This window comes from Bacillus rossius, chromosome 2, assembly GCF_032445375.1.
Source record: "Bacillus rossius redtenbacheri isolate Brsri chromosome 2, Brsri_v3, whole genome shotgun sequence".
NCBI lineage: Eukaryota > Metazoa > Arthropoda > Insecta > Phasmatodea > Bacillidae > Bacillus > Bacillus rossius.
Window position 1 is genome coordinate 123,251,685 of NC_086331.1, and position 24,414 is coordinate 123,276,098.

Below are 24,414 nucleotides of genomic sequence, written 5' to 3' on the forward strand. Positions count from 1 at the left end.
CTGACTGGCATGCAGCTGGGGGAAAGGACAACAAAAAGAAAACTAAGCCAGGATTTGTGTGTGCACAGTTTGCACGTTATGTTGAGCAGTGTTGAGTTAACTTTCCCTCTTTGGCCGTTGTAAATGACCGTGAACTAGCAACATACGTGAAGGCCACCTTCGTGTGTTTTATCACGACAGGTTTTCATAACGCCAACAATATCATTTTCTCGTGGTATTTATTTCCCACGCTTGTAACTCATAGTTGCTACAGGACTAGAAAACCGGGAAATGTCAGGGAAATTAAAATGGTCAGGGAATTCCGGGAAATGTCAGGGAAAATGCTACGAATTCTGGAAATTTTCAAGTTTCTTATAATTCAAACAAAGCTTTGTTTTGATGCGCTCGTACCGCTACCGAACGACTCCGCTAAAAGGCTGCTGCTTAAGGCACACGGCAACTGCAACTTTTTTTTTTTTACTTGGTCTACGATTGTCCGTTGCAATAGTCTGTTACAACCACCCACCATAACTTCTGGCCAATTCAGGCACTCGTTTGTTCACTAGCGAACCCGGCCTTCATTTGTTCGTGTTTTGATCCTTTTTAATTTGCCCTTGAGACTTTGTGTTTTGTTCAGTTCCATGCAGTGAACTACAGAACAGGCATGGCGTCGTTTATCTTTTGAAGGCTATTTTCACGTGGAATAAGGTGACTTCAAAGCTTATTACGTGAATTTAAAGGCGTTGTTTCAGGTGAAGTTAGTTTTTGATGCGATCATAAGAAAATAAAATGCATTTTGATAAAGAAGCAATACCAATTCTCATTTTGAAAACTACCAAGCTGATACGAAAACATGTGGCTTTTGTGTGCGATTATGTTTTTGCCTTTTTTCTAACTATTTTTTTTAATTACTTTTTTTTTCAACCGTTATAATCCGTGAGTTCTGTTGTGTGACGCTTACATTGTGTATAAAATAAATATGCATAACTGAACATTTTTTTCCCCAGAATCGTTAGTTAACATTGTAAGAATGTAAGAGTATTGCATGTTGTAATGCTGCTATTATTATTCTCTAAGTAGGCCCGTTATATTGCTAGGCGTGAATTTGGAATTTCTTATCTCCGCCGGGTTTAATGAAAAGAGGAAGTTAAAAAGCATAGAATAAAAGTATTTTCGGAATTTTTAATTTTTTTTAACAAATATCGCCGAACTATGAAAATTAAAAATTTCGATATCTCCTAAAGTATTTGGAATTTCTTATCTACGCCGATTGTTTTGAAAAGAGGAAGTGAAAGAAAATATAATAAAAGTATTTTCGGATTTTTAGCAATTTTTTCCGCATATACAGCTACTCTACATATTTACCGTTTCAGCACATCAAACCCTCTGCTAGAAACATAAATTCTGCGTACTGCACTTTGTGCTCCAAAAGTATTTAACTCAACAATATGGGCCGAAGAGCTCTCACCAGCCATGTCGAAGGAAAAAAACAAATTCGCAATTCTGCCGTCAAAATAACACAATAAAAAAACCTTATTTTACCTCATGTTGAAATTTTTATATTACATTTAATCATATGCACGTTAATATTTATGGTATGTACTTCATAAGAAAGTCAGGGAATTTTTCTCTTAAATTTCTGGAAAAGTCAGGGAATTCTAAGATTCTATTTCTGTAGCAACCATGTAACTGTAACATTTCATGATGAACACTGCAGCCATGACTCTGCAAGATGCGCACATATTGCTGCATCCATCTTTGATTTTTGGGAACTTTCCTGTGTTGGGTCTCTGAAAAGCTCGCCGCCTCGAAGAGTTGGGTGTTGAAGTGCTTCTTATTTATTCCTCTCTCGGTGTGCTGGTTTTGTGAAAGGACGAGGAAGGAACGACTTGCCGCTGAGGTTAAGGAAAATATAAAAACAAGGGGGGAGGGGGTGACTGGGGCCTCTCCTGCAGATAGAGAAAGCATGCTGACACAGTGCTGTATTGTTTACGTTCTAATAAGCTGAGACATTACACAAATACTTCACTTGTGCTCAGAATTCTACTAAAGACAAATACATGGTGCGACCCTAATCCGAGGCCAGCCCTTACTGTGAAATTGATTATCCAGGTGATGACGACAGTCATTTCGGTAATTTCTCAATCATTTTAGGAAACGTTAATAAATATATAGTTTATGACAAAATGTTACCTATTTTGTAGGCTAATTTAACATTGAATTAATGTGCCACTATATTTGAATACCAAATAAATGAAATAAGTAATTTAAAACTTGGAGTCATAACAATTAATTAAATTTTCCATACAAAATTTATGTGTTATTGAAATGAGCAACAAAAATGTGTCACACATAGATAGATGTGCCACATAAATAGATTAAGTGATTTTTCTCATTAATGATTACAGCTCTTAATAATTTTAACTAAATTAATGGAAATTAAACCTCTTTTCGACTAAATCCAGTATTATAATTAATATTTTAAAGAAAGTTCACAAAATGATTTATTCTCGTACGTTATCCATTAGTTTAGGCGATAAACTGATAAATATGTCACTGTGTGTGCTATCCTGTTATAGAATAAGAAATGATGATTTAACCCAACATTTGAGCTTGAAAAACCTATTGTAAAACAAAGTTTTAACTTTTAATAATATGGGCAATGAAATTTTCTACCTCCATGATTTTGACCTGTATTTATATACCATGGTTGTCATGTACAATTTGTGTTATTTATCTTTGTTCCATTTTAGTCAACTATTTAAAAATGTATTTTGCTTTTCAATTGTTGAAGATTTCAAGTGCTGTAAATCACAAGAGATGAAATTCTCTTTAGTCATACAAAAATTTGTACACTGGTAACCCAAGCACTAATATCTTATTTTTTCACTGGTTTAACCAGTATGATAATAACAAGTGTGGTTTCCATTAAGCTATATTGACACTGCCAGAAAATGCAATGTAATTCTAATTAATATAATAAAATATGTAAAAGGGTTTGTTTTTTTTTTTCCATCAAATGTTCTGCTTCTATTAGTTGTCTGGGTGTTTCGAGTGAGACGGGCAGTGGTATTTCCATTAAGAAATAGCTAGTCAGCAAGAAGCTAGTTGTCAAGGACACTGGCAGCATGCTTTGAGTGAGGATGGCTTACTGTGACACAACAAATGTTTGCTAGCGATAGCAAAACAAACCGCAGTGCGAAAATCATGCATGTTTTTGTCGTGGACAAGTGTCCATATAGCAGGTGTCCATAGGTCAGCACAAGTAAGGAAAGGGTGGGTGGCTTAACTTGAGAACAGAGAACGAGCGGTAAGAAAAGGGAGGGAGCCAATTAGGGAATGGGAGACCTCGATCACTGTGCATGAGAGAATTAAGATGATAAACAATAAACAGACACAAGTCTTGCGCAGTAGAGTAATGCTATAGGGCGCAAACATGTTTGGCAGTGGCTGAGGTTGAGAAAAAATAGATGGTTATTGCAGCAAAGTAAATGCATTCAGTAGCAGGCTTGTTACAACAAGGCAGTCAGTCTGAGGGTGTCTGAATGACAGGGTCAGTGCAGAACAGCTCCAGAGCTACAGTGATTGACTAACGTAATACACGTGGCATTAGGCCTATGTGGAAATTTAATCTCACTTTGGGACTTCTCTCCTTTTCAGAATTTTGTTTGAAGAACTATTAATCTCTTGTTAGACTTTATTCAAAGTAAACCAATAAACTAAACCAACCTTACGAAAACTAAGGTAAAAGATGATATTCATGCACTATGAGAATTAAGTCTGATGAATTGTAGGTTGGCAGGCCTTTAATGGAAAAACAAAATGTGGTAATTTATTTTATTTGGAATGATAACTCGTAAGTACTTTAGATGGTTAGGAATCCATATAGCGGAGTTTTGTAAAAAAAAAAAATAGAAGTGATGAGGCAGACGTTTATTTTCCAGCCATTCTCAAAAGCTAATAAGCAATATTCAAGCAATTTCCACATAAATTCATTATTCCTAATGACTGTTACCCTTGGGCATCAGAACTGGCACTCATTTAGGAAAGCACATATGTTGTCTGCTCTTGTCACAAATAATCAAGATACCTTTGTTAAACTAGAAGCTACATGTTAATGTTTAATAAAATAAAAACTGCTTGTTGGCCAAACATTTTTCTCTTATGTTAGTTTTTAATACTCACATTTTTATTTCAATAAGTGTTGGGAAAAGGGACTCGTCTTCTTTGCTGAACCTTTTATACAGCCAAGATGAGTGGTGGAGCTATGAACCTCTGAACGAATCTGCACCTAGATTAGGGTAGGAGTATTAGGAACCAAAAGTGTGTTGTAGGATCTCGTCAGTTCATCTCCAGTTCACTTCTCAATCACCCACTCATTCTCATTTCGTTATTTTATTAATTTCTACTTTCCTTTCACCCTCACGTTTACAGAGTTGAGACTCCAGTCTTAGAAGGAGAGTTGGTCCTCTGACCCTGTAACAATATCTAACTGTTTCAGTTTTTAAGTGTGATAGTGGGCTGGTACATGTATGAAATATGAACAGGGTTGTTACTTGCTGTGTGGTTTGTTGTATCTTAGAGATGATGATAGTACATGAATGTGATTAAGGATAATAAACACTTTCTTTTTCAAGAGAACTGTACCATAAATAACATTCTTGTATTTATGCATATCTCAAAAAGTAATCTGCTCAAACCCATCATGACTCCTGTAAATTATGGGTTGTGCGACTGAAATAAGTACATACTTTACAATATTGATTCCGGCTCACCATCTACAGTAATTAATAGTGCATATATGTTCTTTGTTGATAAAAGTTCCTGGAAATAATGATGACTTTTCTCTAAAAATTGAATCAATGAATAACGATATGTCTACTTATTGGTTGGCATAATAGCAACCTCTTCCATCACTGTTCATTCAACCACAGAAATTTAAAAAAATTTATCCTCTATTTTAGGCATGTTAACTGTCTGAAATTCTTTAGCTTCAATTTGTGTTCGACAAGTTACTAACAAAAAATTAATAAAAAATTATCTTTTGAGGAGCTGCTACAAATAAATAACTGAATGTGTCTTTTATTGTAGATTGCTGCCTTTGTGTGGGATGTTGCTACAGAAAATAAAATAAATGCAACAGGCCCTGCTGCTACAATATTTATGTATAATCCATACAAGCGTTATGAGGTGTGGCGATATTTTACATACATGTTTGTTCATGTGGGGTAAGTAAAATGATGATGTTTTAGATGGTTTGTGTGGAATGCTGAATGTATTTACATCTTTTGTATGTTCACTTTAAAGTAATTTTTAGCTTTGTAATAAACTGTTGCAGTTTGTAGTATAAGGCTTATTAGAGTTTTGCGAGAGAAAAAAAGGTTGGGTTTGATCAAAATTTTAATATGTTTTTCCTTAAAATATACCTGAACTTGAGTAAAAGATTTTGAAGTGATTGATGGAGTAATTTGTTAACTGAATTTTTGGTTAACACTCTCACAAGTATTATAGACACAATAATTTCATAGCATGGGTTTGATTAACATGAATTTGTATAACAGTAGATATACTTGTGTCCCTCCTTCAATGTACAATAAGGATTTAAAGTACATGAGCTGCAAATGGAATTATTAGTAGACAAACAACCTAAAATAAAAATACTATTTAAAAATCACAGGTGGCATAATTGACTTGTACATAGCCTACTATGCTCACATTCGCTTACTAAGCAGGCACAAGCACATTTTTGAGTTACAAAATAATTGTATTATTAACATATAAGCTCTGTTTCAATGTTGAATAAGATTTGATAAGAATAAATTTTACATTTTTATTAACAAAATGCTTTCTTAATCTTGAACCGTGATTAGCGACTGTTGTTTATTGAATGCATGTCTACCAACCTCAACATTTTATACACAAAAGTTTTATTATAGCTTGTGTGAGGTATTGTTATCGTCATCATTTTAGTTTTTTTTTATTAAAAAATGAGTCAATTTAACATTGTTTTCCCACTCTTTTTCCTTCCCGGTACAAAACTGTTGTAATTTAAGCAACTGTCTATGCTTCGAATTACATTTGAACTACTCTTGGTGTTCGGGTCGTTTTGCTGCAATATTTCAGATCCCTTCTCTCCAAAATTTGGAGTGCCTCATTAATAGTTTTGGGTGTTAATTTAGATATGAGCTGAGTTCGATCGTCACTCGCTTTGTCTTCTTTGTATGCATGTTCTTGCTGCTCTGCAATAGTGATTAATTAATGATTTGAAAGGCCATCAGTATAATTTTATTTCTTTGATATCATCAATGTCCATGTCAAGTCCCACTTTGTTTCCTAGGCTAAAAACTTGTTCACTGATTTCCTTAGTTTCGTCAAATCCACGAAAATCCTGCACACAGTATACATGTTTTTTTTTTTTTTTGACGTGACAACGTCTAATAAATCGATGAACGCCGGCTGCACGCACGAAAAAGTGTCCCACTACGGATGTCCCACTACGGATGTGTCCTGTTTGCTCATTGTACGCATGCGTGGCATCTCTCTTCATGCTCATTGTACGCATGCGTGGCATCTCTCTTCCACTCGATTGGAACAACCATCGATTTGACTTTTGTCGTTTGAATTATTAATATTATGTAATTTAACGATCGTCCACCGATTTTCAGCACAATCGGTATGGTTATTTAAAAGTAATGTTGAATATTCAAATACGTTTTGAACCAACAATGGTGTTTTACAGTTACACATAATTATTCAAATTACACCCGGGATCTTTTGCACAATGTTTTAAAAAATATTGTAACACATTATAAATAAGTTTGGTGTATTTAGGATGCGTATTTGTTATAAAATCGTTATAATATTATTCCTCTACTGTGAACAAAATTTTTGTTAATAAACATCTGAAACTATCATTTTTCAAGTATGGCCTCATGGTCATGCAGTCAGCCACGCTAACTTCCAATCCAAAGGATGTCGGTTCGAATCCCAGAAGCTGCGAAGGTTTTTTTTGTACTTGTAAAAATTAATACGGTGCACGCAACATTTCAAAAGTAATAAATATATTTGAATTAATGAATGCAAATAAAAGTAAATTTATTAATTAAATTGCACATATCATTTCACTCCCCTGTATCCATACAAAATAGTGATAATTCAATAAAAATGATTCAATTTTATTCATAAAAGTATGCATAGGTAGATTTTATCATACAAAAGATAGAAACATTAAAAAAAAAATTATTCCTCAAAGAATATAATATTTTTAATGCCTAAATGGTTTGGTTGCAAAAACCTATTACGACTCAGTCTCAGGCCGAAAATGATATTTCCTTTTCTTCTAGATCAATCATTTCATCAATGTTTTGTTATGACGTTGTCACGTTAAACTATCGTCCGTAAACCGACTTTACAAACGACCAATTTTTTTTAGTTCTTGCCAAGCACATCCAATGAAATCAATTGCATCTTTAATATTAAATGTTCTCCTGAAATCCTGCATACTTGGTGCATTTTCTCCATTGGTTATCCTAACAGCTTCAGCTAGCATTTTTATCATGTAGAGTAACTCTTTTTTGATTGATTGAGGTAAGGAGTCCCCCTCTCCCTACTTGCCCTATTTCTGAAGCCTCTTCCTCAAGTGTTTTTCTCTTCTCACATCCAGTATCTTTCCCTCCACCCTATTCCGTCCTCACCAGGAATACTTGTCTTCATCTTTTCGTTCTTCTCCACTCTCTGAATCTTCCACCCATGATCCCTCCTCCCTCTATACACCTCTTTGTTCAACCTGACTCCCAGCATCCCCCAGCTCCCTTGCCCCTTCTCACCTTAAAAAATTGGTTGTCTGTAAAGTCGGTTTACGGACGATAGTTTAACGTGACAATGTCATAACAAAACATTGATGAAATGATTTATCCAGAAGAAAATGAAATATATTCGGCCTGAGACTGAGCCGTAATAGGCTTTTGCAACCAAACCATTTAGGCATTAAAAATATTACATTCTTTGAGGAAGAAATTTTTTTTTAATATGAATCATTTTTATTTAATTATCACTATTTTGTATGGATACAAAGGAGTGAAATGAAATGTACAATTTAATTAGTAAATTTACTTTTATTTGCATTCATTAATTCAAATATATTTATTCCTATTTAAATGTTGTGTGCGCCATATTTATTTTTACAAGTACAAAAAAAAATTTTGCACCTGCCAGGATTCGAACTGACATCCTTTGGAATGGAAGTTTGCGACGCTGACCGCACTGCGACAAAACCATACATACAATTAGTAGTTTCAAATGATATATACATATTTATAAACTTTTTTTCAGGGTAGGGGAATAATATTATTTCGTTTTTATAACATGATTTGATAACAAATACGCATCCCAAATGCACCAAACTTATTTATAATGTGTTACAATATTTTTTAAAACATTGTGCAGAAGATCCCGGGTGTAATTTTAATTACTATGTGTAACTGTAAAACACCATTGTTGGTTCAAAATGTATTTGAATATTCAACATTACTTTTAAATAACCGTACCGATTGTGCTGAAAATCGGTGGACGTTCGTAAAAATTACATAATATTAATAATTCAAACGACAAAAATATGATTAAAAAGTCAAATCGATGGTTGTTCAAATCGAGTGGAAGAGAGATGCCACGCATGCGTACAATGAGCATGAAGAGAGATGCCACGCATGCGTACAATGAGCAAACAGGAACACATCCGTAGTGGGACATCCGTAGTGGGACACTTTTTCGTGCATGCAGCCGGCGTTCATCGATTTATTAGACGTCACTTCAAAAAATTTCACCAATTTCTCTGTTTTCCTCGTTCTGTGTATTGTGTCCCACCCCAGCTCCTCCATCATCACCGATGGCCTATGCATCTCACCCTTCACCCCTTCCCTCCTCCACATACCCATCGTCCATCTAGCCGCTTTACGTTGCATTTTTTCCATTTCCTTAATTTCTATCCCTAGGTATGGGTCCCAAATTGCTGCTGCATATTCAAGCATTGGCCTCATCAACATTGAATACACCTCCTTTACTCTCCGTTCTGTCCTCTTCAGTGTGATAGCAATAAGCCCCAGCCCTCTCCTCCCCTTATTTACCACACACTGCTAGGGGTGTGCGAATATTCAAAATTTCAAATATTCGTGCGAATCAAATATTTTATTTGATTCACATTGGAAACCAAATTAGGTATCTGAAATTTTCAAATATTCGAAAGTTTTCGAATGTATTAATACAGTAGAATCCCGCTGATGCGACCCCCCTCTGATGCGTCCATTCCGTTTATACAACCGTTTTTTGAGAAACCGTGAAAAATTTGAGCAGAGAAAGTCGAAAATTTGAGTAAAATCGGCTGAAAAACAAGTCTGTTACACTTTGTTGGGTGCTATGTGTTCACGTTTATCTTGGCGAGAGCTGTACTGTAAGCAGGCAGGTATAAGAAATACGGCTAAAAATAGATACCACCCCCCTCTAGACTGTCCACGCGGCAGTGTCTAGCCGAGCTCGGCGCCTCCACTATCGCACGTCCGGCCAGGCTGGCGGTAGCGGCGGCTTGACGTCATACGTGACGTGACGTGACACTTACCTCTCCCATACCCTGCTAATTCTTCAAGGCTCATCCCTCCCAGAGCCACAAACCATGTAAAAACACCCCCCCCCCCCTCCTTTACCAATTAACATTTCAACACATTCCCTTCCTTATTTCAACCTTCTGCGTGAGAAACTGTCAGCATCTGCTTCCCACCCACACCGCGTGCGACAAAAGCCAGGTTGTATAGTCCATTCTCGGTAAAATAAATATTTTTATGGGCTTATACGACTGTCCTTAGCCGTTAAATACTTAATAAGTTTAAGTTATAATGATAAAATTTGTTTATTAGTCACACAGCAGTTTCTGCTGAAAACTCACTAATACCTCGAATTTTATTGAATAGAAAAAAATTAGCAGGGCCGTAAATATATTTATTTTACTGCATAGTTACTTTTCCAACTGCATTCCAACGTGTTTTTATTCTTTTTTTTTACGCTGTGAAGGGACGTGGAAAAGATAATTGCTTGAGCTGTCAAAATAAACATCGCTGACGGCAAGGGCGGGAGCGCATCCTGTCGGTCTGTCGCTGTGATTATCTACTCCAAAAACATGTCACAGCATTTCAGGATAGCATTGTTTTCATATCTTTCGTTTATAGCCGAATGTTTTCTACCTGATCCACACAAGTTCCTTCGACACGTTTTGAACGAAAATAACCACCAGCCGGCTAGCATAGCCGAACTCGCGTGACGCGAATTCACTTAGCGCGAGTATTTATCAGAACCCATTGGTCAGGGTATGCGAGTCCGAGGTGTAATATGAATTTAAAAAGTTGTCTTTTTTACACCATAGACCATTTGAATATGAAATCTATGCGAACAAAGGCGATTTTTTATGTAATTGGATATATTTGGGGGGGGGGGGGTTAAAATTGGCCCGAATTCTCTATTGCGACCATTCCGTTTATAAGTCCGTTTTTCCGGAAACCGCGAGGGGTCGCATCGGCGGGATTATACTATATTACTTTTTTTTTGACAAAACGTGTGATACAATAATATGTCGAACCTCGAGAAATCATTTTCCGAGAGACTTAATGGGGAAAAAAAACTGTAAGCGGACCTTTACTTACATCAAATTTTAGGTTAGGTAAATGGGCATACTGAGAACAATTAAAGCCAATGTAGCATGACAATTATCATAAATGCTTACGTTTTTACTGCAAACTTTACGTGATGTGTAGCATAATTAATTTATTATATCCAGTTGTCCTTAGCACAATTTTCGGGTGAGCCATGTTTGTGCCATGTAAAAGTGTAAAACTATTTAAAACAATGCCAGCGCATCAGCTTTCACCTTTAAAAACTAATGCACACATGCTCTTTGGTCACCATTCAATTAATTTTACTAATACAAATCTAGAGAATTTTTCTTAACGATAGAAAAGTAAATACAGCGGCCATCATGGCTACACCAAAAAAGAAAACGTGTCCGTTTGTGTTGATGGCCAGCAGAGCGGTCCATGGCCAGAGAATTGTGTTGCTAGAATTTCTCCAGCGCAATCGCTTTTTAAACTACCGAGAATGTTACGTAAATAATTAGATAAAATTAAAAAGACAAGATAAACAAAATTCATTAAAAATTATTTTACCTTGACACGTTTGATTCCAAAAGACTCTGAGTACGGAATATTGACCATGCTTACGAGCAGTTGTAATAAACAACTCTTCGATATATTGATTGGTAATCGCTTGACTATTTACTGCCGAGAATAAAACTGATACATCGAAGATCTGTTTACTTTCATAAACTTTTTTTTTTTTAATTTTCAGAAGAAGAAGTGAAATTCAGAACGTTGTTTTTCTGCTTCTGGGAACATTGTCACTTCCATTCCAAGAGGCAATGCCTGGATCCAGAACATGTAAAGGAATTGGTCTTTTTGCACTGCAATTTACGTAATGTTGATGGCAAGGTGTAGGCTTAGCTTTTTATGAAGACATTTCTATATCACTGATTGTGTTTTATTACTAAACCATTAGAAGAGACATAAAATTTACATGTTACTTGAGTAATAAAAATGTATATAAAGCTAAAGAACATTACTCTTTTAAACAACAATTTATAATATGCCAAATTTAGACTGTCATTATTCAGATTTATACCTAGAACTTAATTAGAAAATATCCGCAAATTATTCGCTATTCGCAAATATTTGCAATTATTTGATTCACATTTGATTCACATTGAAAAAGTCACATTCACACAGCCCTACCCACTGCACCTGCTTTCTCCAACCTTGAATGTAGAAATTACCTCCTGGTCCATGGGCTGGATTAGTGATGTTGTGTTTGGTGGCATGAAAACTACTTCCATGCAAACAAACAGTTTCCTTAGATGGGTGACCTGGTGCATTGTCCATGAGGAGTAAAACTTTCTTTGCTTTGAGATATTTCTCTACAGCTGGGCCAAAGTGGTTCTCATACGAATCAAGAAGCAGAGATTATGTTATACGTGCTTTTTTGTTGGCCTTCCCTATGATGGGAAGATGAGATTTATTCAAACCTTGCAGCACCCTTGGATTTTCTGAGTGGTAGACTAGAAGAGGCTGGAACTTAAAGTCTCCTGCCACATTTCAACCCAACAGCAGTGTCAACCGATCCTTAACTACCTTCACACCTGGGGCAGACTTTTCTTCTTTGGAAATAAAATTTCTCCTTGGAAGTTTTTTCCAAAAAAGACCAGTTTCATTAATGTTAAACACTTTGTGATCTGTGTAGTGCATCTGCACTAGCAGCCTCGCCCTTCATGGATATACTGTGAAGATTAGAATAATTTCTAAATTATTAAACCATCCATTACTGACCTGGAATTTCTGCGCATTGTATTCCTCAGGGAATGATTCTTTTAAGTCTTCATATAAACTATGTGCCTTTTCTTTGATAATGTCAGGACTCAGTGGTATCTTATACTGTGTGTCATCAACAAAAATAGTTAGTAATTTCTCCATTTTGTTTTTGTGTCTCTTGGGATGGTGCATTTAATGCAGCAGCCTCCAAGAGTTTTTCCTTTCTTTTTTTTTTTATATTATCCTCACTGTTGAGCCAGGAATTCCCAACGCATTAGCCACATCAGTCTACCGCTCACCACAGTAAATTCTTTTCAGCACATTTAATTTAAACTCCTAAACTAAAATGTTTCCGCTGAGTTTTCTCGACGACTTGTGGGACAGCATAGTGTAGACATTGGTTGAACACACATGCGGGCGTCGGACAATTAATTTACATAATATTATTTGTTGTACAATTTTAATTGGACATTGACATAGACAATGAAGGAAGCGAATAGCTATTATGGAAATTGTAAGCTATTGTTTTTTGATTCATCATTATATTAATGTTACACAAGTGCCATCATATTTTTAATTTGTTGCATTGTGTTTGTTACACAAGAGCTGTTGCCATTGCGCGGGCATGAAAATTATAAATTTATGTGAACGAAAAAGGGCATTCATTCATTACTTTGAATCTATGACCATGCTACTTCAGATCATGCCCTCATTAATTGGCATCATTACTTCAAAACTGCGCTAATCGAACAGCACTATTTTGAGGGGTGGGCATATGTATAAAATATTTATATACACAAAATAAATGCCCACCTATAGTTTGTGTATAGTGACTGAAAAATGGGAAAACCGGGAATTATGCAGGGATTTTTCTGCCTTAATAACTGCACAATAAACCAAGATAATTTTACATCTTGCATCTCTGTCTCTCCTTCCCCTCCTTTGGCCATTCACTCAGCATCCAACATGTAAAGTGCTGCAGCAGTGCTTAGCTCATTATGCCATTCAGCTGCGCTTCTGTAGCTTCTGCAGTGCCACCATGCTTCCAGTTAAATGTTAGTTCTATACGTAAACTTACAAATGGTTAGATGTGATGGCCACATAGTAAAACAATAAGAGATTATTTTTCATGCCAAGTTGGGTGAGGGATGTTACTGTAAGATGTGTGAAACTTCAATATTTAGTGTTTTTGGAATGGATATGTAGGGAAAAAAACCCTCCTCTTTGTAGATTGTGTGGAAGTTTTAGTACAGTTCAAAATTATATTTTTTTTACATACTGTTGAAAGCCTGTTAATAAAGGCATGACAATTTTTTGCAGCATTTTTCATCTGATTGTTAACCTGATTGTTCAAATTATGCTGGGGATCCCACTAGAAATGGTGCACGGATGGTGGCGAGTACTGTGTGTGTATTTGGCCGGGGTAATTGCTGGATCACTTGGAACATCTGTGACGGACCCAAAAGTTTTTTTGGCTGGTGCATCTGGAGGTGTGTATGGCATTATTGCTGCACATGTTGCCACGATAATCATGGTAAGTGGTTAAATGTCAATGGAAAATCTATGCTGTTACTGTTCAAGTGTTTAATTTTTTTTATACTAAATTACTTTTTATTTTTCAGAACTGGTCTGAAATGCAGTTTGCATTACTTCAACTTCTTGTGTTCTTGATTTTGGCTTTGGTTGACATTGGAACAGCAGTATATAACCGTTATGTTATAAATGAAGACAAGCAGGCAAGTTATTTCTAATTTATTTTCTCTCACACTCTTTGATTTTTTTCATATAGTAACTTTCATAGAACAGACACTGCACTGTCTTGAGACAAATGTTTTGTTTTCAAGGTAGCCAGACCTTTTCCCGAAAGAGCACATGCTGGGATGCCAATCCACTTTAGCATTATACAGCTGTCAAAGTACGTGAGGAGGAATGGTCCCTCAAACATTTACTAGCAAAAAGCACTGAAATTGCTTAAAATGGTCATGTATTTCAAATATGACTACTGACATAATTTTTAAATTTTTTGAAAATATATTTATGTATTTATTAACTTTTTCAAACTAATTTAAGCAATGCATAACCATCTCATTCCTTGTGAACTTAAGTGATAACTATTAATGTTAGTATTTTAAGTTTGTCTCACTTCTTCCAGAAAAAGTTTTTTTTTTGACAGTATGTTATGAGCCTATTTACTGGCATAAAGTCATGGCATTTGGGAGTTAGATACATCTCTAATATGAATGGAATAGAACAATATATGTAAAAATTATTTTCTTTGAGAAATTATTTACTATAACAAATGCACTGCAGTTTTTGTAGCAGTCACATTCAAAGTAGTGGAAAATCTGATATTGTAGACTTACTAGCTTTGTTTGGACCCACCTGTTTACAAATACATCATTTATAAAAATTTCACTCCTTTCAAATTTGATGTAGGTATAGAATTTTACTGTATTTTTTAATGTTCTAAATGTAAGGGGTGCACAAGTATTCTGAATTTCAAGTTGAGTTTTAAATACTCAACTTGAGCCTAATTTTATTAAAGCTCAAAAAATTAGTGTATATCAATGTTTGGTCCATGGACATGAAACCTGGAGTGATCTAGGATTAAATACATACCTAGTTATTGTGAAGCTCATACAATGAAGTTCAGTAGGAAATGTGATTAGTTGATAAGGTATTCGTTAAAATTTAAGTACTTCAGCATGTGACTCTTATATTTTCTTGCCGTTTCATTATTATTAACAATGTAGAGAATTAAGTATTGAATTTGCTAGCGATTGTGGCTTTTCGATGGGTTTACTAAACCCTCCTGAATTGTTCTGCCACATCCATCAGTTAACACCTGAAGTATTTTAGGAGCTGACTATAATGATCAAGAACTGTGCAGTATCATTTCTAATGTGGGGATGCAAAATATGTTTACTCAAGTCTGTGGTAGCTTCAGTGTATTTGTGTACTTGTTTGTTAAATGATATAATTTCTTGTTAGCCTGAGTATTGATTATGCCATTAAATGTATATAGTTCGTTAAAAATATTGTGCACAATGGAGATTTTTTTTATGATTATTAATAAATGTGTGACACTAAATATTCTTTCCCACCACATATTTGTTTTCCAGTAATCACCTCATCGCCAGATCTGCTCCTCCATCTCCCTAATAGAAGGGAGTTTTGTGTTACTCTCGTCATGCTCTGTACTCCTACCCATTAGCTCAGGTGGGGAACCAGTGTACGCTTCAAGGAACCCCTCCCTCCTGCTCATTTTGGTTCATGATACGTATGACGTGTATCAGTTGTCGACTTCAGCTCTTCTCTCGGAGAATCAGCCAGTTTTTTTACAAACATAGCTAGGGTTGCTGGAATCAACAAATACACAGATCTTGGGCATTATACACCATATGCAGTCTGAGGAGGGTTTTTGGGTTTGAGCCACAGGCTTAATCTAACATCTGTAGTTTGGTGGTTTAGGCATTCGAGAATGTGGTTCTGTAGCCTCACAAGCATTCTTACATGTGTAGTTGAGTAGCTTGTAGCTAGTTTTATGGATCGGATCTGAGATGTGTGTGTGTTATTTTCAGATTGGCTATGCAGCTCATCTTGCTGGTGCTTTAGCAGGCTTGCTGGTAGGTATTTGTGTTCTTCGGAATCTGGAAATAAAGCGCTGGGAAAGGCAAGTGTGGTGGGCAAGCATTGTGCTGTTTTCAAGTCTAATGCTGGCAGCTGTTCTCTGGAATATTTTTGCAAGTTCCTTCTTTTACCCTTGACATCAAGTGCATCCACATTTGTGTTCCAGTATTATGTTGATAATGTAAGCCTGCATTATCAAATTTTGTAGTTACTATTTTTATATTGGTGTTTGCGTATATAATAGTTTATAAATACTACTCCACAAATGAGTGGTTTAAATCATCATCTAAGAAAGGAATGTATTCATTATTATAAACCTTTTTTTTTTTGCCTGCATTATTTTTAAATATAGCTAACATTATAAAATGTACCTAATGAAGTTTGTTTGTATAATTTTTAAGAATTAAAAAGTAAAATTGATATAAGTTAGGTACTATGAATATAGTGATGAAACATTCAGCATTGAAATTTTCAGCATTAATCTAATCCAGTAACAAACAAGTTCAAATATCGAAAAAAACATCCATTTTAATGTGTGAAAAATGATACGTGTGTGTAGTCAGGAGACTACAACTACAAAAAAGATATATTTAATTTTTTTAAACTGTGTTTTTTTAATTATCTGGGAAATATTTGTCAAAATTATGTGGTCCGTGTTAGAATTGCAGTTCATTTTTCTTCTAGAGCTTTAACCATCCAGAACATTTCAATCGTGATTAGTTTTTTTGGGAGTAAGATAGTGTGATGAATTTCTTTTCTCCTTCTGCATGAAATGTGACACCTGTATGAGTCTAGTCACTGCCCATCATTATTATTTTTAAAAGTTGTCTTTTTTAAAGGGATTTGCTTTATAAATTAAAAAAAAAATTATTATTTCACTTTTTTGATTATAGTTCTTCTTTAGAAACTATGTACATCATAATAGCTATGAAGGAGAGTCAGTATCAGCAAGGCTTTTCACTATATCCTTGTGTTATTAGCTGCAATTAGTTTGGTTTCGTAAAAATTGTCTACATTATTTCATCGCCGATACCTACCTAATGCTGTTGCAGTCTCGAGAATTTTCAGTAGTGTGGAAGTTAATATGGTTCTACAAATTCATAGTGCTGATTCATATAGGTCATCCAAAACATTAAAGCCAAGTCTTGAATGTGTCACATGTCTGGCAGTCCCCATGCAGAAATAACTACATCTGGCAGGCTATGCATTAGGTGCTTGCCTGCAATTTTTCATTTTAAATAACTCCTTCCAATTATAATTTTTGCATGTATGTAGTTTCAAAGCTAGAACAACTCTTAAGTGCTACTGCAAGAGTTAAATGAACTGTTTTCTGGCATCAACACCACGTGATTGTCAAAGAAGAATTGTATGCCAACGTTTAAAAACTATGATGTTTCTTAGTGTAATAGAATAAATTGTTTTCTATTTGAAAAAAGAACAGGTAGGGTTTTATGCAGCACGGCGCTGAAGATAATTAACAGGTGGTGCACAATTTGAATATGTACAAATGCCAACACTGCCTTCAAAAAATGGGTTTTTTGTGCTAGCCAATGTGTTATCAGTAGAGACCCGGAAAATTCGCGGGTTCACTTCGTGTTATGCTAAAATTCAAATAATTATACCTTAGTGCTACTTCTGTCATTGGTTCACTGTTAATCTGGAGTACTGAGGACCAATTAGAGACCCTCACTCATAGAAGTGTCGAATCACAGGCCACCCAGTCGAGACGACTCACAAGTCAGCAGCCAATGAATAGTTGGCATTTGCCCGAGTGTGTAGAGGATATTGGAGTCTATCCTGGAGGTCATTGAACCCACAAATTTTCCGGGTCTCTAGTTATCAGGTCTCTCTAAGTGTCTGCTGATGCATAAGTGGACATTTTTAGCATGTCCTTTAAAGCTGTATAAGTGCTATAACATTCAGAAGATACAGTATAAGTAGTATGATCATTAGCATAGCCCGTAAATGGCACACAGTTCTAGGCCCTGTACATTTTTGTTAGGCAGGTGGTCTCCAACACTCCAGGTCTCAGTAACTCCCTTGGGGGGGTTAATGATCCATATTGACCACCGTGGCACAAAGGTCAACTGAGGCTCTGGTTCTGCTAGGTGGCTACTAACTAGGCCTGTATGAATATTCAAATGATGAAATATGAATAGTTTATTATTTAATTCAATTCTATAGAATACTAACACTTCAAAATTACAAATGTTATTTGATATAGCGTACCTCACAAGTTTGTCATATACCAACGTTAACTGTTTAGGTTAACATCATTTTTGCTATATAAATACCCAGTATAGATGTTTTGACGGGACCCCATAGTCAAAAACATGAACAATATTCTGTGTATTAACACACCACATGTTATTAAAAGTCATTTCACTATTTTCACATAAAGCAGTAGCAGAAAAAATTGTATGAATGACTCAAAACCCAGACTATTTGTGACATTTCAATCTTGAAAACAAACTATTATTTGTATTCATTTCGTCACATGTACCAGTAGTGGAAAAAAATTAATAAATGTCAACAACCATGGACTACAACACAAAACACTGCCACTCTTTGTGATAGCCATTAAAAGAAGTTTATGACTCAAAATAATAAACAAACGTGAATAATGGTTTCTGATTCCAGAGGAAAATGTGTGTAATATTCCTTAACTAAAATATGATTTACCTGGTTGCCATTAACAACAAAAACACATGAATAACTTGGGTTGGAAAGTTTGAATATGAGCGTATTTAATCACTAATTTGCAAATACAGCATTTTAAAATAATGTCTTTTTTTTTTGTAAAATGGGTTGAATTTAGCAGTATTTAGAGGTTTGCAAATAAGACAGACAAAAACTGGTTAGGTTAGCTACATAAAAACACATTTTTTTACTTAAATATTTTGGTATAATTACTGTAGCTTCTTTAACCTAACCAACTTTTCACTTAAGTATTATTTGTCTAATCCACTACACAAGTTTAACTTTAGCCACACATGTAGTCTTAAATGGTGCTCGGCCAACTCAGTCGTGGACCATAGGGTTGTCCCGTAGAGGGACTCTGATGGTGGGGTATAATGCACTTGCTGCATGCTGGCCTATGAGGCTGCATCTGCCCGCTGGGTTTTGTGCACCACAGTCACTGGGGTGGCAGAGGGTACGTTACCAGGAGTGTAGTGTAGGGTATACAGAACAGCAGATGGTGGTGCTGTGGCGGTCTGAGTAACAGATGAGTTTTATGGGATAGTTTGTTCATCAGCTGATTCTTGCAGCTAGGTATGTGCTCCACGTTGACCAGGAATGTCTAGAGCATCAACGACCATCTGGTCAGTTTTGTCTCCTGTGTGGAATTGAGCCACACAGGCACTGACTATTAGTGTGGAGCATGAAAACCCAACCCTCGAGGTAGTGCAAATACCACTTGAATTCCCACACCAACACGAGACACTCCTGCTCACCGGTGCTCCGCTAGCCCGAACTTCGTGCTGGCGTACTTCACAGCCCATTTTTCTTCTTATTGGCCAGGAGGTGAGGATAGCTCTCATGCCATGCTAGCTGGCATAAGTTTGTACATACATATATATATGGTAATCTGGTTAAAGATAGGATAAGGTGTGACGTTCTTTGAACAGCTTTTTAGTCATGTCCAATGAATGTTAAACGGCCTCTGTCCACCTGAATTTGGTCTTAAAAGACTGTAGGTTGTTATCAGTGGAATGGTGATGGCAAAGTTCAGTACACATGATCTCAACCAGTTGAGAAGATCCATGAGCCTCTGCAACTGCCTGTCAATGGTAGGGATTTCTCCTTGATAAGGGTGAGCTGGTCTGGGATAATGGACACCCTCTGTGTTGGCCAGATTCTCCAGTTCTGTCATGCCAATGTGACATTTTCGAGGGAGACAAGTAAGCCATCCAAGATAGGTCCATCCCTCAGTATATCTACGACAAGGGTTGTAGTGTGGCTGACCTCACATTAATGCTGATTTCTACCTTAGCATGCCCTGTTGTGGTTGACCATGGCCAGCTGCAGTGTCCCTACCTTGAGCACCAGGACCAGCCTCGGGATGAGGTGAGCAGCACTGTGTGTTTAGCTCGTCGCTGTATCCACCAGGGCCTCAATGGGTCTCCAAGAGTGGGCAGGGTGGTGTGCCTTGAGACCTCATAGGTGTTTATGGGGTCGTCGGTTATGCTGGGCGTGAGTTCAGGGGTGGTGGTCAGCTAGTTCAACACGTTATTGGATGTTTGCCAGCAGCTAATTCCTTCTGTTCATATTTGGAAAAGTTGTGGCATGGATTGAGCAGACGCTGTGCCAGTGATGGTCTACTTTGGGAAAATATTGGAAATGATGTGCCTTGTGTCTTCAAGAGCAGTCTGTTAGTTTTGACCTAGGTGCAGTACATATGGAAAAAAATCTCTCTGGCTGTGTTGTCTGTTGGGTGTCGTATTTGTGGTACGTATCATAAATTTATTCCGTTGTCACTCAAAATTTTAGCTTTCACGCTTCATATTGTGATAGGTGCACCTGAGCAGCTGGTGGTGGCTTCTATGTCTGGATGCATGGTGTTGGGACTGTCATTTTTTCTCTTCATTTCATTACAAGCAGTATTGGGCAGGCACGCACGCCTTGTGGTGTAGCTGGTTACATAGGGAAGGAAGGGATGTCATCCTGTGGTTCATAGTGGCTGGCTGGTTGAAGTCATGTGTGCGTGGTTGGTGGTGGAGTGCGACTGAGCCTTTGAAAACCTTGGTAAGCATTCAGGTGGCACTAGGGCATGGTCAGAGCAAGCCATCTGAATGTCCTTGCAATGCCATCACGGCCAATTGAGTTGGCAGCAGAAATGGGAGGGGAGAAATATCCTTTGTTCTATAACTCCACGTGCCCACAGGCAGGTAGTCAGTTGGAATGTCGTGTCAAAAATGGCTTTCAGAGTGTGTGCTTGCCATTTGACACACACAATGGTGGCTTTAGTGAAGACTACATGAATGAGTGTTTTAACTGTGACACGTTCCTGCCTGAATCCTGGCACAGGCACAAGGTGACTATGATGGAATAGTCATTACAAGTTGATTGTCACATGACACCTTTGGTGTAGGTGTAATACAGGGGTTTCAGAATCAGTGATGATTCCAAAAGGGTGCCAGCTAGCTTAGGAAAGGTGAGGAGCATCATGGTAACCCATGGTAAAATGAGATGGTGAATGCTTTCGGGGTTGTAACATCATCAGTAGGAGTGGTTTAAGCAGCAGGGTTGTCTATCTAGGACACCCTGCGTGTAGGCCCCTAGGACACAGCTAACTAAACAGATGCAAACACTAGATGGATTAGTCAGTACCTAGCACAACGACGATAGACCTCGTGGGCGGAAACATGCAACCATTCTGGTTGAAAGTTGCCTATGTACTGCTGTTGTGCTTCAGGTCACTGCTGGGGGTGGTTAATGGCAGGGTCGACTATCGATCTTGCATCCCCTCGACAGTTCAATTTATTGTCATGTCCCGACTGGGCACTATACAACACTGGCACTGGGCATTTCACATGCATACTGTTTCTGGACCGGAGGGGACACTGAGGGTTGGCGGCAAGCTAAAGAAAAAGTGTTGCAAAATGAAGAAACGTGTGGGAAAAATTTGAATGTACACTTTAAGTATTTAATGGGAACACAGGAAAGAAGTATAAACTGTAGGAACTTATAAACTTTAAAGCTGTGAATGTGGGGTTTTATGTTGTAAGTAATCTTTGTATTATTTTGTAGTGTAACGCACAAGTTTTAAGAAAATAAAGAACTGTATTTTGTAAGTGCTTTTGTAATACATGTCGCCACCAAAAGTGGGTTTCAGACAAAAATAATTCTAGACTGACAGCCATTTATTCTTAGCAAAGGGCACTGTTTCTATAAATGTATAATACAAATGATCTCCTGCAAACTTTAACTGTGTACTTATGTGAATCAATTTGTAGTTTTATGAAACAGTTATAGTTTTATGAAAATATGTCAAATAGCTGTGCAGGCCAGCCTGACAAGCCATATAATTATCCAAATATTAACATGTCTACAAGGCTGATTTTGTCAGGTTTAACAGGTAACAGGAAAGAACCTATTTCCATTATGAGCCAAGGTCTGCTTCATCACAAGAGACATGATTATGTACAGAAAGGCTTAGATGAAAACTTTTAGAACAGGTACTTAACTTGGTGCTCATAAATTAAGTTATGATTGTTAGGTTAGCAGCTGAACCTGAACCATTATGAATTCAGTATTCTGGCTATTCTGGTGTGCTTAAAGACACATCATGAGAAATAGTTCAAGTAATGTTCTAGCTTAATATTATTTCTTATAGTGTGTGTTCTCCCTGCAGCCCTGTGGATTATGAAACAAATTCATGGTTGCTACAGGACTAGAAAACCGGGAAATGTCAGGGAAATTAAAATGGTTAGGGAATTCCGGGAAATGTCAGGGAAAATTCTACGAATTCTGGAAATTTTAAAGTTGCTTATATTTCAAACAAAGCTTTGTTTTGATGCGCTCGTACCGCTACCGAACGACTCTGCTAAAAGGCTGCTGCTTAAGGCACACGGCAACTGCAACTTTTTTTTTTTTACTTGGTCTACGATTGTCCGTTGCAATAGGCTGTTACAACCACCCACCATAACTTCTGGCCAATCCAGGCACTCGTTTGTTCACTAGCGAACCCGGCCTTCATTTGTTCGTGTTTTGCTCCTTTTTAATTTGCCCTTGAGACTTTGTGTTTTGTTCCGTTCCATGCAGTGAACTACAGAACGGGCATGGCGTCGTTTATCTTTTGAAGGCTATTTTCACGTGGAATAAGGTGACTTCAAAGCTTATTACGTGAATTTAAAGGCGTTGTTTCAGGTGAAGTTAGTTTTTGATGCAATCATAAGAAAATAAAGTGCATTTTGATAAAGAAGCAATACCAATTCTCATTTTGAAAACTATCAAGCTGATACGAAAACACGTGGCTTTTGTGTGCGGTTATGTTTTTGTATTTTTTCTAACTATTTTTTTAATTACTTTTTTTTTCAACCGCTTTTATCCGTGAGTTCTGTTGCGTGACACTTACATTGTGTATAAAAAAATTATGCATAACTGAACATGTTTTTCCCCAGAATCGTTAGTTAACATGTAAGAGTATTGCATGTTGTAATGTTGCTATTGTAATTCTCTAAGTAGGCCCGTTATATTTCTAGGTGTGAATTTGTAATAGTTTTTGTATTTGTGTAGTGATATTTTTTTAAGAATTCATAAACAATAATTTTTTAACCTAACTTGAAAATATTAATATGTACTTTTTTTTTAGCTTAGAGATGTCGAAGAAAATTACTTTTAAGGAGAATTGGCTCAAGGAGTCACAGTTTCAGCATATCAAACCCTCTGCTAAAAACATAAATTCTGCATACTGCACTTTGTGCTACAAAAGTATTCAACTCAGCAATATGGGCCGAAGAGCTATCACCAGCCATGTCGAAGGAAAAAAAACACATTTGCAATTCTGCCGTCAAAATAACACAATAAATAACCTTATTTTACCTCATGCTGAAATTTTTATATTACATTTAATCATATGCACGTTGATATTTATGGTATGTACTTCATAAGAAAGTCAGGGAATTTTTCTCTTAAATTTCTGGAAAACAGGGAAAAGTCAGGGAATTCTAAGATTCTATTTCTGTAGCAACCATGAAATTGCTACAAAACCTTGGGCCATTTAACCCCTCAAGACCTGTTTGGTCTTAATGATTATGTTATTCAAAACCTTAACCAACATCCCACTGCAGTCTATATGCAGCTAAGCAGAATTAATTAAACGTAAATGTTTTCAAAAATATTGAGGAATGAGATGATGAGTGGAAATATGTTTCCAATTTTCAAATTAAAATAATAATAAATGGTTTTCATCTACTTCAAATAGCCATAAACAAATACATATTCACAAACTTCAAACTGCACTGTAATAAAGCTTGTTTCACTGCCACCACTAAATCATGACATATTTTCTCTAGTAATTTTTCATAGTTGTTTTATGTTATGTTATTTAAAAAAAAAGTTATTTATTTAAGACTGGTATTTAGATTTTATGTTTTATTGACATGTTATTGTAGTGTGTGTAACATATAGTTATGAATACCAAAGTCAAGTATTTTGTAAACAAGTTTTGCAGCTTGTATACATTTGAAATATATATGATATATCCTATGAAAGACCATTGTTGCAATACTATGCAAATTATTGCGGTAATATTTTTTTTATAAAAGTCTGTTATATTTTTTTTTTAAATTTTAAGAAAATGTGGAAAAAAATCTTTTGCAGTGTATTTTCTCCTAGTATTTTTGTATTAAAAAATTACTACTTTCCTTTGCTGTTTTAATTTTTGTACAGTTTTGTGTTAAAG

The 24,414-nt window shown here is 36.3% G+C and overlaps 1 protein-coding gene across 1 annotated transcript in view; it reads left to right on the forward strand.

The window, feature by feature from the left end:
* LOC134529742 (rhomboid-related protein 3) overlaps positions 1-24,376 on the forward strand; it is a 35,545-nt gene extending 11,169 nt beyond the window's left edge. Inside the window, exons 4-7 of the mRNA XM_063364135.1 lie at positions 5,071-5,207; positions 13,698-13,911; positions 14,000-14,113; positions 15,959-24,376. Of these exons, the coding sequence (XP_063220205.1) occupies positions 5,071-5,207; positions 13,698-13,911; positions 14,000-14,113; positions 15,959-16,144 (651 nt within the window). The 3' untranslated portion in view covers positions 16,145-24,376. The remainder of the gene's footprint in view (positions 1-5,070; positions 5,208-13,697; positions 13,912-13,999; positions 14,114-15,958) is intronic.
* The last annotated feature ends 38 nt before the right edge of the window (positions 24,377-24,414 follow it).